The sequence below is a fragment of the Vitis riparia genome, chromosome 17 (genome assembly GCF_004353265.1).
Source record: "Vitis riparia cultivar Riparia Gloire de Montpellier isolate 1030 chromosome 17, EGFV_Vit.rip_1.0, whole genome shotgun sequence".
NCBI classification, from domain to species: Eukaryota; Viridiplantae; Streptophyta; class Magnoliopsida; order Vitales; family Vitaceae; genus Vitis; species Vitis riparia.
In genome coordinates, this window is record NC_048447.1 from 16,281,792 (window position 1) to 16,299,412 (window position 17,621).

General features: G+C 35.6%; 1 protein-coding gene and 1 pseudogene across 1 annotated transcript; both read left to right on the top strand.

The window, feature by feature from the left end:
• Window positions 1-250: 250 nt before the first annotated feature.
• Window positions 251-1,629, top strand: LOC117904159 (cytochrome P450 CYP736A12-like). The gene is made up of 3 exons (XM_034816672.1): window positions 251-388; window positions 1,132-1,267; window positions 1,328-1,629. The coding sequence occupies exons 1-3, from the start codon at window positions 251-253 to the stop codon at window positions 1,627-1,629; spliced, it is 576 nt and encodes a 191-aa protein (XP_034672563.1).
• Window positions 1,630-8,199: 6,570 nt separating this feature from the next.
• LOC117904160 lies at window positions 8,200-10,574 on the top strand (annotated as a pseudogene).
• Window positions 10,575-17,621: the final 7,047 nt, after the last annotated feature.

Sequence of the window (17,621 nt, forward strand, 5' to 3'; positions counted from 1 at the left end):
TTAACTCGGAATATCGGTCGACTCATCCGAGTCCAACCGATTCAGGCCGAGTCTAGGTATCAGGTATCGGACTCGTCGCGGTCCCCTTCGAGGCGGATACGACTCGACCGAGTCGTACCGGACTCGGCCGATTTTTTGAACACTGATGAGGAGGGAGGCGATAGGGTTGTTTGTGCAGTCAATAAAAGAAATGGCGGCAGCAAGAAACGTGGTGGATATTAGTACAAGGGTTGCCGAGGTCATCGAAGATATGGCGTACCGGATGGTTTTTGGACACGACAAGGATGAGATGATTGACCTGAAAACCCTAATTGGAGAGGCCACCAGCTTGGCTGGAACTTTCAATATTGCAGATTACTTGCCCTTCTTAGGGTCATTTGACCTTCAGGTACCTTAATTTCATGCTATTTCTTTAGCTAATTTATATGTATAACAAAAATTGTGAGGAAAATAAGAAAATAAAATACAAGTTGAAGTTTGTTATATTCCTTAGTAAAGTTAACGTAGAGTTCTTTATGCATGTGCATTGCATTTCTTATAGTAAAAACATTTATGAAGCTCTAGAATGTTAGATTTCTTTATTTTCCTTTATCACCCGAGACACAAAAAACAGTATATATGTATATCAAGCATTCAAAACAATCCTTTGATCTTTGATCTCTGGATAGGGAACCAACCTGAATCCATTTTTTATTTTGTTAAAGATGTATGGATCTTCTAAGGCTATGGAGGGCACCACATTTCCTTTGCGTTCTCTCTGACGATGGGAACGGAAGAGAACATGTTCCTTTTTTGTTTCAAAACGTTGTCATCATACAAGGAACAAACACTAACACTTAGATTTATACGTATACCCTCCTGCCTTAGGGACCATACCCTTTGGCTATTGGGCCTCACGAGTCTTAGGTCCATCATCTAAGGCCAGTGATGACGTTGGGCTCTACACATAAGTGGCCCATACTCTTGATCAAATAGAAATCGTATATATATGGATAGCTAAATCCTGAACAATGGTTAATATAATATAAGTCCATATTTATTCTATCATAGAATTCAATCCAGCTTCTTCTTTGAATAATTTCAGAGGTTCAATAAATTCATAAGTTCTGCGTATTTAATTTCTACTTTCAGGGATTGACTCGACGTTTCCAGGCAGCCAGTGAAGCTATAGATGAAATCTTGGAGAAAATAATTGACAAGCATACAAAAGATGCTAAGGATGGAGTGAATCATATGAATTTCATGGACATCATGCTATCACTGATGAGTAAGTCCAATGATTTTAAGGATGAGCCTTTGTACGCCATTGATTGAACAAATGTCAAAGCAATCGTATTGGACATCGTTGTTGGTGGAATCGACTCTTCGCTTATTTCCGTCGATTGGGCTCTCGCAGAACTACTACGACATCCAAGGGTGATGAAAAAGGTTCAAGAAGAGTTGAAGAATGTCGTTGCCATGGGTCGAACAGTAGAAGAGAGTGATTTGAAAAGTTTAATTTACATGAATATGGTGTTGAAGGAAGCCTTGGGACTATACCCAGTCGGACCTTTCTTGATCCCACGTGAGTCTGTAGAGCATAGCACAATCAATGAGCATTACATACCTAAGAAGCAAGAATTCTCATAAATACATGGGCCATTGGAAGAGACCCTGACGCTTGGTCCAATAATGCAGAGGAATTCTTTCCTGAGAGGTTCATTGATAACAATATAGATCTTTATGGACATGATTTGAGCTTATTCCATTTGGATTAGGCCGGCGAAGGTGTCCTAGAATTCAGCTAGGTCTAATAACTGTTCAACTTATACTAGCTCAGTTGGTGCATTGTTTTGATTGGGAGTTACCAAATGACATGTCACCTAGTGACTTGAACATGAGAGAGAAATTTGGTTTAACAATGCCCAGAGCTAATCACTTGATTGCCAAGCCAACTTATCGTTTGCATATCTAAAAGTTTACGCGGCCAACTTATCGTTTGCCTATCTAAATAAAAATTGTTATATACTCTCTATCTATCCAAGCTTAATTATCATTTTGTGCTTCATATTGTATGGTAGGGACAATATTTTATAATTTCAATTCATCTTGTTTAAAATGTTTGTGTGTATTTTCTATGAGTTTTTGTAGTAGCATGCATGGTGTTTAGAATGTTAGCATATGTTGTGTAATAATTTCTATGGAGGACAATGCTTAAAATGTTTGTACTTGTGCATTAATAAATATTGTACTACATCTATGGAAGCTTGAAAGTCCCCTACAACGCCATTGTGACATACATGAATGGTTTGAAGTATGTTATTAGATCCAACAAATTATTGAAGTGAATATCTTGGTGTTATAGGTGTTAACCAAAATCGCGTATACACAAGCAAAAAATTAAGAAAAAAATATGAGATTTTAATATGGTTTGACAATCTATGTGATTCTTATGGCTATAGAGTGTAACAACATTTAACAATCCACTAATCAAAGGGGAAAAAAAATACAGCAATGAAATTCTCAAAAATCCTCTCAATTGTCTTCGCGTTCTCTAAAAAGCCTTTTAAAAATACAGTAAGGTTAGGTATATAATGAAGACAAACTTGTCATTTATCACATAAAAAAATTCTTCAAGGAATGCTGTCCCTTTCAACCCTTGTGAATTAACTAGACAACTTGATCACCATGAGCTCAACAGAGAGTTCGATTCTCGACATCTTAAATGAAGTGCAACCAAACTTATTCAAACTTCAAAATCCAATAATAGGTTGATTGCTTGTTATGTACATAGTCTTTTTAAAACCCCATAATCCATTTACAAAATTACCTTGGGGCATATAGCATAGCTTCAATAAAAAACAATGATATTCTATCCAAAGAAAAAAAAAAAAGATAGAATGAGTCCAATCAAATGGGTTTTTAAAGGAAAACAAACATTAAAATGTCAAAAGATAGAGAATTCAACAAATATAAAATTGTGTGAAAGAGAGATGTTATGGAAAACTACTTGAAAAAAAGAAAGTTGAAAATTAAGCGTCTGTTTAGTTGGTGTTTTTAAAAATTGTTTTGGAAAAGAATTTTTAAGAATGGTTTTTAAGAACAACTTTTTGTATTTTCAGAAACAAAATTTAGTTTGAAAACTAAATTTTAAAAAATAATTTTTGTTCTCAAAAATCCAAAAAAAATATGTTTGGTTGAGTTAAGAAAAAAAGTGTTTTAGAACAAATAAAATAAAAAACATGTTTGAAAGTTGGATTTTTTTTTTTAATTGAATGTTTTTTTCGTAACTCCTCTCGATTAATGAAAAAATAAATAAATAAAATAATTCAACAAAAAATAATAATAATTGGTTTTATATTTTAAAGTCGAGTATTTTCTTTAACTAATTGATATTATAAATATATAAATAATTTTTACATTCACATTTTTAAAAAATTAAAAATGTTTCATTTTGAAAATGTTATGCATTAATTTTAGTTTTTTCAAATGAAGGATTACTTTGTAAACATTTCTAAATATGTTTGATTTCAATAATTAATAAATTATATAATCAAAATATCATAAATTGGTAAATATCAATGATTGGATTTTATGAAGATAAAATTTATGATATCAAATAGTAATGCATTATACTTAGAAATAGATTATGTACTTTTGCTATTTTAAATGTAATTAATAATATAAAAAATTAATTAATAACGATATATTTATGATAATTTTTTTGTTTAAAAATATTTATAATTTTATTTTATATTTAATAATTATATAAAAGATAAAAAAATTTAAAGTAAATCAAATTAATTTATTTATAAAAATTTATTAATTTTCACTATTTTACTTATTATATATATATATATATATATATTGGGACTGAAACCTGTTCTCCTTTCTCTCATTTTTCTTTTTTCCACTGTTTCTATTCCGCTCTTATTCTCTGTTTCTCTTTCCATCCTATCTCCGTTTCTCTTCCAACATCCAAACTTTTATTCACAACAGTTGAACTGCTTCTCTCTTCTAAGATCAAAAAATTACTCACTGAGGCCAAAATCCAGATTGTGATTGTTGTAAAGATTCCTGGTTAGGGTTTTAGTTTTTGTTATAATTTTTGTATTCTTTTTTAATATTTTGCATTCTTGGTTTTTTGTGTTATTGTTTATGTTTTGATTGGTTTATGGGAAATCCTAGAATTTATGGAGGTTTTGGCTTTGAAATGCATCCAAAAAATCCTATGGAGATAAATCCTAAAATATCCAAAAAAATATTGAAACGAAAATGACATAAAAAAATAAAATAAAATAAAAAATTGTCCGATAATGTTGAGTTTTTTGGTTGAATTTTTGTAAGACCCATTTTTTAATTTTTAATTTTCCTTAGTAGTGTAAAAAATTTTCTTCCCAGTGAAGAGTGAAGAGTGAAGAGTGAACAGATGAGAACAACCAAAAACACTGATTGAAAACACGACGAACATCTTATTTTTTTTCTTCTTAAAATAGTGGCAAAAACACGAAAAACACCGTTTTTTTGTTCTCTGAAAATCGGGCTTTAGAAAACACGAAAAACAAATGGGAACAAAAAAAACTCTCTTATCAAATACGTTTTGCGTGTTTTTTATTTTAAAAAATAGAAAACAGTTTTTTAAAACACTAACCAATCAGTCGTAAGTCTTTAAAATAATGAGACTCGGGAGAAAATTTTTGCACATAGAAGACTTTGAATGTGAAAAAGATTTTTCTGTCCCTTTTATATAATTGATTGGTTGAGAAGGTGATAAAAGGGAATTCCTATTCTCAATACAAGAAATCCTTCTATTGTCGTTCTTCATGCCTAAACAAAATGTACAGCAAACAGATTTGTATGTTTTTTAGGATGTTCTATAGATTTAAAGTGAATGTAGTTGTATGCATTTTGTGGTTTAGAGTGGGTATGGAAAGAATGTTATTGAAAGTAGGCCTTTTTTTCTTCTATGTATGAATACGGGATTCATGGGTTAAATAAGGGATTTAGCGTGTATGTGTTGAGGCAAAGTTTTTTAGGTTTGTGTATTTTGGTTGGTTGGTGGGAAAACTCAAGCCTTTATTTTGTGGATTTTCTGATTGACGTCGGATATTGCTATAAAAATTCAACGGGGATCACAATTCCACGCTCAAAATATTGTGAGGAAATTAAAATTTCAGGTGCCTCAAAAGGTTCTCTTTTAGGATTTCAAATTGCGTTTGTTAATTTCCCGAAAAGCTTCAATAAAATGGGTGGCCTCTTTCATTGTTACCCAAGTCTAGCTGTGGGAGCCATGAATCCAAAGAATGGGAATGCATTTAAAATGAATGGGCAACGGGTGAAGCCATACTTGGAGGGCATGAGGGAGCAAGGAGAGGAATAGTTGATATCTTTTCATCCTACCCTCTTACTATTTTTTAATATAATGATTTATTTCACGAGAATGGCATATGGTGGGTTGATTTGAGGATGTGCATCATAGTGCTATTTTTGTTTTTATGGATTTTTGTCGCCCCGTACTTATCACAATTCAAGTGTAAGCCATTGCTCTACTTTGCTAACACTCTTTTCTCTCAAAACCTTTCAAGAATCAAACTTGGAAATTCTTAGTAGAAAAGTTTGGTAATGCACAATCAATTAGTCCCAATACGATGTTGAGATAACATTAAAGAATATGAGGTACCCTTCCAATAGTACTCCTATCTCTTAAAAATATTCAAAAATCAAACTTGAAAATCTTTTCAATAAAAAATAAAAAAATAAAAAACCTTGTGCATGATCTACTAGTCCTAGCATGGTATTGAGGTGTACTACTAAGGAGTATGGGATGGTATATCATGGATATGATGAAAAAAGATTAAAGATGTTAACTAGTATAATACTCTTGAGGGTAGATGCCTTTGGGTCAAGATAAAATTGTGTATTATTTTATTATATATATCTAATAAATTTATTTTATGATTGTTTCATCCATAATTTTTAATAAATGTAAAATTTTTAGGAGGTTTCGTAAAATAGTTTTTTCATATATATATTATAATCTTTGAATTATCTTATGTATCTCCTTCGGAGTTGAGTCACGTTTTATGTCTTTTCTTGTACTAAGACATATATGAAAGTGACAAGAACTAATTTTCAGCCATAAAATTCAATATCGAGTACTGTGTTCTTGTACTAAGAGACATAGATGGAGGTGACCAGCATTCATTTTCAACCATAAAAGTCAATACCTTCACACCAAACGTGGACGAGATTGCACCATATTTTCAAACAATATGTGAATGACATTGCACCACATGTCACTCAACTACTAACCTTTAAGCCACATCCGTGCATGAGGGAGGAAATCGCGTGAATATGAAGGTGAGGTCAATCATTCTAGGAGTTAAAGGTTTCCACACTGGAAATCGCGTGAATATGAAGGTGGGGTCAATCATTCTAGTAGTTACAAGGTTTCCACACTTGAGGGGCAATGATGTGGGAAATAATCCCATTGATTTCGGAGCTGGTAGTGCAGCAGATATCAAACGCAATGATAGTGGAAGATTTACTACCAAGGAACTGCACCCTCAACTAACAATGTCAATTCTCTCCAATTATGTAGTTGCTGGTGGACTGCATGAAATATTCTTGTGCTTAAGGGGAATATTTTGCTATGAAACTTTTGCATACCTGAAAATAATCTTGTCATGGTTTTTTTTTTCCCCACAAAATAATTTTGCTTGAAACTGATCTCTTTTGGTAATTTTGCTAGCTTGAAGTCGCCATGAAAAAGTTTTTATGCTAAAAATTATTTTACCATAATATATCCTTTTACAGCAATAGTATTTATTGTCAGGACTAAAACTTGTGTCAGCAATAATCAACGTTGAAGACCCATCTTTCGTTTGAAACCAAATCATCCTCCTTAGAATCAACCTCATTAAATTGCGTTTTCCATCCTTGAATAACAACCTCATAACCTCATTTGGGTCAAACAAGCAAGCAAATCATTCAAGGATGCATTTTCCATCCTTGAATAACAACCTCATAACCTCATTTGGGTCAAACAAGCAAGCAAACATGTGAATCGCGTAGGGGGCCCCGGTTGAGGGATTTTGGATTTGAAAAAAGTTTCTATTTCTAATAACGAAAATAATGGACATTAAATTGGTAGCATTTTATAAAATAAAAAATATTGCATAAATCACTTGTATTTAACTTTCATTTTCTAAAAACCTTAGAGAAAAAAAAATGTAAAAATTACATCTGTCTATGTAAACAATTTTTAAATTAACAACCTTATTTTGACTGTTTTTTATTCTTATCAAACTTGCTTTACTTACTCTATAAAGATAATGTCCACTCATATAAGATGTAAAAGTTTTCAAAAATATAATTTGAAAACACTTTTAAAAAAACATTTTATTTTTAAAAAATTATTTGAGTAAAATGTTTGCGGGATGTATCCTTTAAATTATAAAATAGTTTTCTAATTTAGAAAAATATTTATTTAGAACAACTATTTTATAAAATATATTCCAATTATTCTCAAGTGTTTTTTGTAAAGCATTGGGCGACATACATGATTGAAAGATGGAGAATAATATAATACATCTATTTTATAGAGACGTGTACTATGTTTAAAAATAAATTTAAAAAATGAATTTTCAAATGTAAATTCTGAAACAAAATTTTATTTTTAAAAATAATTAAAAAATATTTTTGAAAAACCAATTTTCTTCTCTATGCTAGGAAATTAAAGACCTACTTTGGTAGATGCTTTTGAAAAGAACAAAGAAAAATACAACTTAGATTTATAAAATCCAAATTTAATATATTCAATGCATATGCTATTTTTGACTTAAATGGGTATTAACACGACAGAGGATTCAATGTTTTTTTTCAAATGTATTTAAAAATACATTTTTCCAACTAAACATAAGACAAGGAATAGCTAATACCTTATTTTAGAAAGGTCATTGCTTGCCACGACCTTGCGAAGACGGGGCCTTTCGAAGACTGCCTAAAAAGACGGTAGGGGTATATAGTCTTTTTATATAAAAACAAAATTCCAAAAATGTGTTTGGTGCGGCCACGATAATTCTTGCCATATGTTTCAGTCTGCACCTCCACCACACGATACATGGCCTTCGTACCACTTGCGATAGTACAATAAATACATATCCATGGTAATCTTCCATTATCACATTCCTATCCCAAGTTCGCTTCCCATTTCCTCCGATGGCTCTCTTCACCGTTCCTATTCTCCTAGTCATTCTTGGAGCCTTATGGATCACCTTATCACAGCTAAAACAACTACGAGCAAGCCACCAGAAACTGCCACCCGGTCCCTGGGGGTTACCAGTTATTGGTTGCCTCCACATGCTGGGAAACCTTCCTCACCGCAACCTCACCCGGCTAGCCAAGAAGTATGGTCCCATCATGTATATGCGACTGGGGTGTGTTCCAACTGTCATAGTCTCATCGGCCCAAGCCACCAAGCTATTCCTCAAAACCCATGATGTTGTGTTTGCCAGCCGGCCTAAGCTCCAAGCCTTCGAGCACCTGACCTACGGGACTAAGGGCATTGCCTTTAGCGAGTATGGTCCTTACTGGCGCAATGTTAGAAAATTGTGTACAGTAGAGCTTCTTAATACTGCAAAAATCAACTCCTTTGCCTCAGTGAGGAAGGAGGAGGTAGGGATGTTGGTGCAGTCACTTAAAGAAATGGCAGCAGCTGGAGAGGTGGTGGATATCAGTACAAAGGTTGCTCAGGTTGTCGAAGATATGACGTACCGGATGGTTTTTGGGCGCAACAAGGATGGCATGATTGACTTGAAAACCCTTATCCGAGAGGGCACCAGGTTGGCAGGGACTTTTAATCTTGGAGATTATTTTCCCTTCCTTGGGCCTCTTGACCTTCAGGTATATCTGCTACTCCTTGACATTGGTAAAGTTGTCACTTTGTGGAATGCATTAATCTAGAAAATTTTAAAATACATAAGCTTGTTTTTATTAAATAGACCATAGAAAATAAATTTAATATATAGACTAGTTATTTCTAAGCTTTTCTGTCCTCCAGGGGTTAGTTCAACGTTTCAAGGCAATTAACAAGGCTGCAGATGAAGTCTTAGAGAAAATAATTGATAGACATATACAAGATGGTGGCAAAGATCATAACCATTCCAATTTCATTGACATCATGCTATCCTTGATGAGTAACTTCAGTAATCTTCGTGGTGAGTCTTCGTACATCATTGATCGGACAAATGTGAAAGCAATTTTATTGGACATGCTTGTGGGTGGTATCGACTCTTCAAGCACTACGATTGAATGGGTTTTATCAGAACTCCTACGACATCCTAGAGTAATGAGACAACTTCAACATGAACTACAAAATGTAGTTAAAATGGATCGCATGGTAGATGAAAGTGATTTGGAAAATTTAGTATTCTTGAATATGGTGGTCAAAGAGGTCCTGAGACTACACCCAATTGGACCATTTTTAGTCCCACATGCGTCCGCGGAGGACATTTCATACCCAAAAGGTCAACAATTCTTATAAATACATGGGCTGTTGGAAGAGATCCTAATATTTGGTCTGACAATGTTGATGAATTTTTACCGGAGAGGTTTATTAACAGCAATATAGACCTCCAAGGACGTGACTTTGAGCTTATTCCATTTGGATCTGGTCGTCGAGGATGTCCTGGGATACAACTAGGTCTGAGAACTGTTCGACTTGTGTTAGCTCAATTGCTGCATTGTTTCAACTGGGAGTTACCAAACGATATGTCATCAGATGACTTGGATATGAGTGAAAAATTTGGTTTAACAATGCCAAGGGTCAATCACTGTTAGAGATGGTTAGATTGTTAGTTATGGATTAACGGCCCTAAGTTTGTTGTAGAGATGGTTGCAAACTGTTGAAACTAATTTCTGGTAAAGCTGTGTAAGATACTCTGTTTATAAAAGCAAAAACAGAGCATGGTGTAAAAAAACTTACTGATCAATTCTTGTTAAAGAAGATGTTTCTTTTATTCTTTGCTTCTCTTCCTGATATGGTATCAGAGCTTTAGAGAATAGAATAGTGGAGACCTTTTGTCCAACTCAACTATGGAGGCTTCTTCTTCTTCCAGTTTAAAATTCGTTCCAGTCACTTTTAACCATACAATCTCAGTGAAGCTGGATAACGACAATCATCTTTTATGGAAGCAGCAAATCATGGCAGCCATTAGAGGACACAAGCTTCAAGATTTTCTTGATCCAACCAAGGAAGCTCCACAGAAATTTCTCTCAAATCAAGATGAAGCGCGGGGGAAGATCAATCCAGAATTTCTTGAAAGGGAACAACAGGATCAACTTCTTGTGTCTTGGCTTCTCTCCTCAATGACAGAGAGTCTTCTCACCAGGATGGTAGGATGTGATTCAGCTGCTCAGATTTGGCGAGTGTTGGATCAGTATTTCGCTTCTCAAACCAGAGCCAAGATCTCTCAGTACAAGACTCACTTACGGAATACCAGGAAAGGATCTCTCTCAATCAACGAATATCTTTTAAAAATAAAGAATAATGTTGATAAACTTGCCTCTGTTGGCTATATAATTTCTTTGTCTGATCATATAGAAGCAATTTTCAATGGCTGACTGAAGAGTATGATACTTTTATAGTATCAGTGAATTCAAGGACAGATCCATATACTATAGAGGAGATCGAGTCTTTGTTGTTAGCACAAGAGGCTCGTATTGAGAAACACAACAAGGAGTTAGATTCAGCTTCACCAATAGCTAATCTGACCACTTACAACAGGAGGCAGAATCGAGGTGGCTATAATGGATCCAATTTTAATCATCAGAATTTTAATTCAAGAACTGGAAGAGGACATAACTCACAATCCTCTAGAGGAAGTTTCAATGGTAGTCGTGGTTTTCAGCAGCAGAACATTGGTGGTCGTGGTGGTCGTAATGGAAAACAATCCTGGAATTCTAATAATCGTCCCCAATGTCAGTTGTGTGGAAAGATCGGTCATGTAGTTATACAGTGTTGGTATCGTTTTGATGAGAATTTTGTTCCACAAACTCAATCTAACTCCACCAACAATCCTGGAAGTCCTATGGCTGCAATGCTTGCTACTCCTCAATCGGTTTATGATACCAACTGGTATCCTGACTCGGGAGCAACAAACCATGTTACACCAACAATCAGCAACCTGATGACATGCATGGATTACACTGGAAATGATCAAATCCACATGGGAAATGGAACAGGTTTGCAAATTCAGCACATTGGTCAATCAAATTTCTGTTCAAAATTCAACTCTAGAATTCTCTCATTAAAACAACTTCTACATGTGCCTTCTATTACCAAAAATCTACTCAGTGTCTCTAAATTCTCCTCTGATAATAATGTGTTTTTTGAGTTTTATCCTAACTATTGTTGTGTGAAAGATCAGGTCAGCAAGGCAATCCTAATGGAAGGGAGAGTTAAGGATGGTCTCTATATTTTTGATCCACCACAGTTCACTCCAAATATCCTACAGCAACCTTCAAGAAGTCAAGAGTCTCAAGGATCTTTTTTGTCAAAGTCTGTTAATCAATCTTGTTCAATAAATTCTGAGCTTGTAAACTCAAAAATATCCCTTTGTAATCTGTGGCATAACAGATTGGGTCATCCTTCCTTTCAAGTTGTACAAACAGTTATGTCTAGTTGTAATCTGCCTTCTGTCAACAAAACAAATTTTGATTTTTGTTCTGCTTGTTGCTTAGGAAAAATTCATAAGTTCCCTTTTCCTACATCTACTACTGAATATCACACTCCACTCCAATTAATCCATACAGATTTATGGGGACCTTCACCAACACCTTCTTTTCATGGCTACAAATATTACATTCTTTTTACTGATGCTAAAACCAGATTCACTTGGATTTATCTTCTTAAAAATAAATCAGATGCTTTTCCAACATTCAAAAATTTCAAGAGTCTTGTTGAACTTCAATTAGGACTCAAAATTAAAGCCATACAGTCCGATTGGGGTGGGGAGTTTAGAGCCTTCACTGAGTTTCTCAAAACTGAAGGTATTCACCATAGAATTTCTTGTCCTTCAGCTCATCAACAAAATGGTTTAATTGAGAGAAAGCATAGACATGTAGTAGAAAATGGGCTAACTCTTCTAGCAAATGCTTCCTTGCCTCTTATATTTTGGGATGAGGCCTTCAGAACCTCTGTTTTCTTGTTCAATAGATTACCCACACCATTGCTTCAAAACAAGAGTCCTTTAGAAGAGTTGTTTAAATAAAACCTAATTACTCTACCTTAAAGGTTTTTGGGTGTACTTGTTACCCCAACATCAGACCATTCAATAGACATAAACTTCAATTCAGATCCACTTGTTGTACTTTTCTTGGTTATAGTCTTAACTATAAAGGTTACAAGTGCTTGGACTCAAATGGTCGAATTATCATGTCTAGAGATGTAATTTTTGATGAAAATTCTTTTCCCTATGCTGTCAAAAAGTCTTCCCTATCTGATTTGTCTTCTTTCTCCAAGTCCAATGTGGAGGTTTTTGCTAATCCACCTACCATTCCTTTGTCTTCTTCCATTGATCCTTCTCCTCAAGTGCATAATTGTCCCTCTCTTTCTCCTCTTCCACAGACTTTTATTGACCATAGTCCTGAATTGGAACCACCTATTTCACAACCCAACTTGGATTCTAATCATCCTTCCCAGGTGGTTGCAGGTCCCCCACATCCTATGCAAACCAGGGCTAAGTCAGGCATTTTTAAACCAAAAGCATATATGTCTTCCCGTGAACCAGCTACTGTAGAAGATGCCTTGCAGCAGGAACATTGGAAATCAGCTATGCAAGATGAATACTTGGCCCTAATGAGGAATGAGACGTGGTCATTGGTTCCCCTTCCTGCAGATAGACATGCTATTGGTTGCAAATGGGTGTTTAAAGTAAAGGAGAATCCTGATGGTACAATTCAAAAGTATAAGGCAAGACTGGTGGCCAAGGGGTTTCATCAGGTAGCAGGTTTTGATTTCAATGAAACTTTCAGTCCAGTGGTAAAGCCTACCACAATTAGAATCATTCTCACTATTGCTTTGTCTAGACAATGGGGCATAAGGCAACTTGATGTAAATAATGCCTTTCTTAATGGTGATTTGAAGGAAGAGGTGTTCATGGCACAACCCCATGGTTTTCTTGATCCTAATCATCCTCAGTATGTTTGCAAGTTGCACAAGGCTTTATATGGCTTGAAGCAAGCTCCTCGTGCGTGGTTTGAGAAGTTACATGGAGCCTTACACTCATTTGGATTCAGCTCAGCCAAATCTGATCAATCTCTTTTTGTTCGGATCACTCCTAGTCATTGTATGTATCTTCTTGTGTACGTAGATGACATTTTAATTACTGGAAGTGATTCAAAAGAAATTGCAGCCTTAGTTTCCAGTCTACACAACACTTTTGCCTTGAAAGATCTGGGGGAATTAAACTATTTTCTTGGTATCCAAGTGACCAAGACTACTGCTGGTTTGCATTTGTCACAGAAGAAGTACATTACTGATTTGCTCTGTCGAGCAAAAATGCAATATGCCAAAGGGATCAGCACGCCTCTGACCAGTGGACAAAAGCTCACAGCCTTTGGGAGTGACTCAGTGAAAGATGTACAACTTTACAGAAGCATTGTAGGAGCACTGCAATATGCTACAATCACACGACCAGAAATTGCTTATGGTGTGAACAGAGTATGTCAATTTATGCAAGCTCCTCTTGAGTCTCATTGGCAAGTTGTGAAAAGAATTTTGAGATACCTATCTGGCACTTTAGATTATGGAATTTACTTGAAGAAAGATTCAGCTACTCTTCCTCTTATTGGATTCTCAGATGCAGACTGGGCATCAGATCCAGATGACCGGCGTTCTACTTCAGGTTTTTGTGTATTCTTAGGCTCTAATCTGGTCTCATGGCATTCTAAGAAGCAACACATTGTGTCCAGATCAAGTACTGAAGCTGAATATCGCAGCTTAGCGAACCTGGTAGCTGAAATGACTTGGATAAAGGCACTTCTTGAAGAGTTGCAGGTTTCTTGTAGTAAAAGACCTGTCATCTGGTGTGATAATCTCAGCACCGTTTTACTCTCAGCCAATCCAGTTCAGCATGCTCGAACAAAACATATTGAGCTGGACATTTACTTTGTTCGTGAGAAAGTTGCCCGAGGAGAAATAGAAGTTCGTCATGTTCCAGCACAAGATCAAGTAGCTGATATCCTAACCAAAGCTATCTCAAGTGCAAGGTTCAATGAATTACGTAGCAAACTCAAAGTTGAATCATTATCCAACTTGAGTTTGAGGGGGGATGTTAGAGATGGTTAGATTGTTAGTTATGGATTAACGGCCCTAAGTTTGTTGTAGAGATGGTTGCAAACTGTTGAAACTAATTTCTGGTAAAGCTGTGTAAGATACTCTGTTTATAAAAGCAAAAACAGAGCATGGTGTAAAAAAACTTACTGATCAATTCTTGTTAAAGAAGATGTTTCTTTTATTCTTTGCTTCTCTTCCTGATATGTTAGAGATGGTTAGATTGTTAGTTATGGATTAACGGCCCTAAGTTTGTTGTAGAGATGGTTGCAAACTGTTGAAACTAATTTCTGGTAAAGCTGTGTAACATACTCTGTTTATAAAAGCAAAAACAGAGCATGGTGTAAAAAAAACTTACTGATCAATTCTTGTTAAAGAAGATGTTTCTTTTATTCTTTGCTTCTCTTCCTGATATGGTATCAGAGCTTTAGAGAATAGAATAGTGGAGACCTTTTGTCCAACTCAACTATGGAGGCTTCTTCTTCTTCCAGTTTAAAATTCGTTCCAGTCACTTTTAACCATACAATCTCAGTGAAGCTGGATAACGACAATCATCTTTTATGGAAGCAGCAAATCATGGCAGCCATTAGAGGACACAAGCTTCAAGATTTTCTTGATCCAACCAAGGAAGCTCCACAGAAATTTCTCTCAAATCAAGATGAAGCGCGGGGGAAGATCAATCCAGAATTTCTTGAAAGGGAACAACAGGATCAACTTCTTGTGTCTTGGCTTCTCTCCTCAATGACAGAGAGTCTTCTCACCAGGATGGTAGGATGTGATTCAGCTGCTCAGATTTGGCGAGTGTTGGATCAGTATTTCGCTTCTCAAACCAGAGCCAAGATCTCTCAGTACAAGACTCACTTACGGAATACCAGGAAAGGATCTCTCTCAATCAACGAATATCTTTTAAAAATAAAGAATAATGTTGATAAACTTGCCTCTGTTGGCTATATAATTTCTTTGTCTGATCATATAGAAGCAATTTTCAATGGCCTGACTGAAGAGTATGATACTTTTATAGTATCAGTGAATTCAAGGACAGATCCATATACTATAGAGGAGATCGAGTCTTTGTTGTTAGCACAAGAGGCTCGTATTGAGAAACACAACAAGGAGTTAGATTCAGCTTCACCAATAGCTAATCTGACCACTTACAACAGGAGGCAGAATCGAGGTGGCTATAATGGATCCAATTTTAATCATCAGAATTTTAATTCAAGAACTGGAAGAGGACATAACTCACAATCCTCTAGAGGAAGTTTCAATGGTAGTCGTGGTTTTCAGCAGCAGAACATTGGTGGTCGTGGTGGTCGTAATGGAAAACAATCCTGGAATTCTAATAATCGTCCCCAATGTCAGTTGTGTGGAAAGATCGGTCATGTAGTTATACAGTGTTGGTATCGTTTTGATGAGAATTTTGTTCCACAAACTCAATCTAACTCCACCAACAATCCTGGAAGTCCTATGGCTGCAATGCTTGCTACTCCTCAATCGGTTTATGATACCAACTGGTATCCTGACTCGGGAGCAACAAACCATGTTACACCAACAATCAGCAACCTGATGACATGCATGGATTACACTGGAAATGATCAAATCCACATGGGAAATGGAACAGGTTTGCAAATTCAGCACATTGGTCAATCAAATTTCTGTTCAAAATTCAACTCTAGAATTCTCTCATTAAAACAACTTCTACATGTGCCTTCTATTACCAAAAATCTACTCAGTGTCTCTAAATTCTCCTCTGATAATAATGTGTTTTTTGAGTTTTATCCTAACTATTGTTGTGTGAAAGATCAGGTCAGCAAGGCAATCCTAATGGAAGGGAGAGTTAAGGATGGTCTCTATATTTTTGATCCACCACAGTTCACTCCAAATATCCTACAGCAACCTTCAAGAAGTCAAGAGTCTCAAGGATCTTTTCTGTCAAAGTCTGTTAATCAATCTTGTTCAATAAATTCTGAGCTTGTAAACTCAAAAATATCCCTTTGTAATCTGTGGCATAACAGATTGGGTCATCCTTCCTTTCAAGTTGTACAAACAGTTATGTCTAGTTGTAATCTGCCTTCTGTCAACAAAACAAATTTTGATTTTTGTTCTGCTTGTTGCTTAGGAAAAATTCATAAGTTCCCTTTTCCTACATCTACTACTGAATATCACACTCCACTCCAATTAATCCATACAGATTTATGGGGACCTTCACCAACACCTTCTTTTCATGGCTACAAATATTACATTCTTTTTACTGATGCTAAAACCAGATTCACTTGGATTTATCTTCTTAAAAATAAATCAGATGCTTTTCCAACATTCAAAAATTTCAAGAGTCTTGTTGAACTTCAATTAGGACTCAAAATTAAAGCCATACAGTCCGATTGGGGTGGGGAGTTTAGAGCCTTCACTGAGTTTCTCAAAACTGAAGGTATTCACCATAGAATTTCTTGTCCTTCAGCTCATCAACAAAATGGTTTAATTGAGAGAAAGCATAGACATGTAGTAGAAAATGGGCTAACTCTTCTAGCAAATGCTTCCTTGCCTCTTATATTTTGGGATGAGGCCTTCAGAACCTCTGTTTTCTTGTTCAATAGATTACCCACACCATTGCTTCAAAACAAGAGTCCTTTAGAAGAGTTGTTTAAAATAAAACCTAATTACTCTACCTTAAAGGTTTTTGGGTGTACTTGTTACCCCAACATCAGACCATTCAATAGACATAAACTTCAATTCAGATCCACTTGTTGTACTTTTCTTGGTTATAGTCTTAACTATAAAGGTTACAAGTGCTTGGACTCAAATGGTCGAATTATCATGTCTAGAGATGTAATTTTTGATGAAAATTCTTTTCCCTATGCTGTCAAAAAGTCTTCCCTATCTGATTTGTCTTCTTTCTCCAAGTCCAATGTGGAGGTTTTTGCTAATCCACCTACCATTCCTTTGTCTTCTTCCATTGATCCTTCTCCTCAAGTGCATAATTGTCCCTCTCTTTCTCCTCTTCCACAGACTTTTATTGACCATAGTCCTGAATTGGAACCACCTATTTCACAACCCAACTTGGATTCTAATCATCCTTCCCAGGTGGTTGCAGGTCCCCCACATCCTATGCAAACCAGGGCTAAGTCAGGCATTTTTAAACCAAAAGCATATATGTCTTCCCGTGAACCAGCTACTGTAGAAGATGCCTTGCAGCAGGAACATTGGAAATCAGCTATGCAAGATGAATACTTGGCCCTAATGAGGAATGAGACGTGGTCATTGGTTCCCCTTCCTGCAGATAGACATGCTATTGGTTGCAAATGGGTGTTTA

Bases quoted from the DNA above. Each gene is read 5' to 3' on its own strand.
- LOC117904159 (XM_034816672.1), top strand. From the start codon at position 251: ATGGCGTACCGGATGGTTTTTGGACACGACAAGGATGAGATGATTGAC. The intron at 389-1,131 runs GTACCTTAATTT...TTCTACTTTCAG, and splicing joins TAGGGTCATTTGACCTTCAG to GGATTGACTCGACGTTTCCA. The intron at 1,268-1,327 runs GTAAGTCCAATG...CAAATGTCAAAG, and splicing joins CATCATGCTATCACTGATGA to CAATCGTATTGGACATCGTT.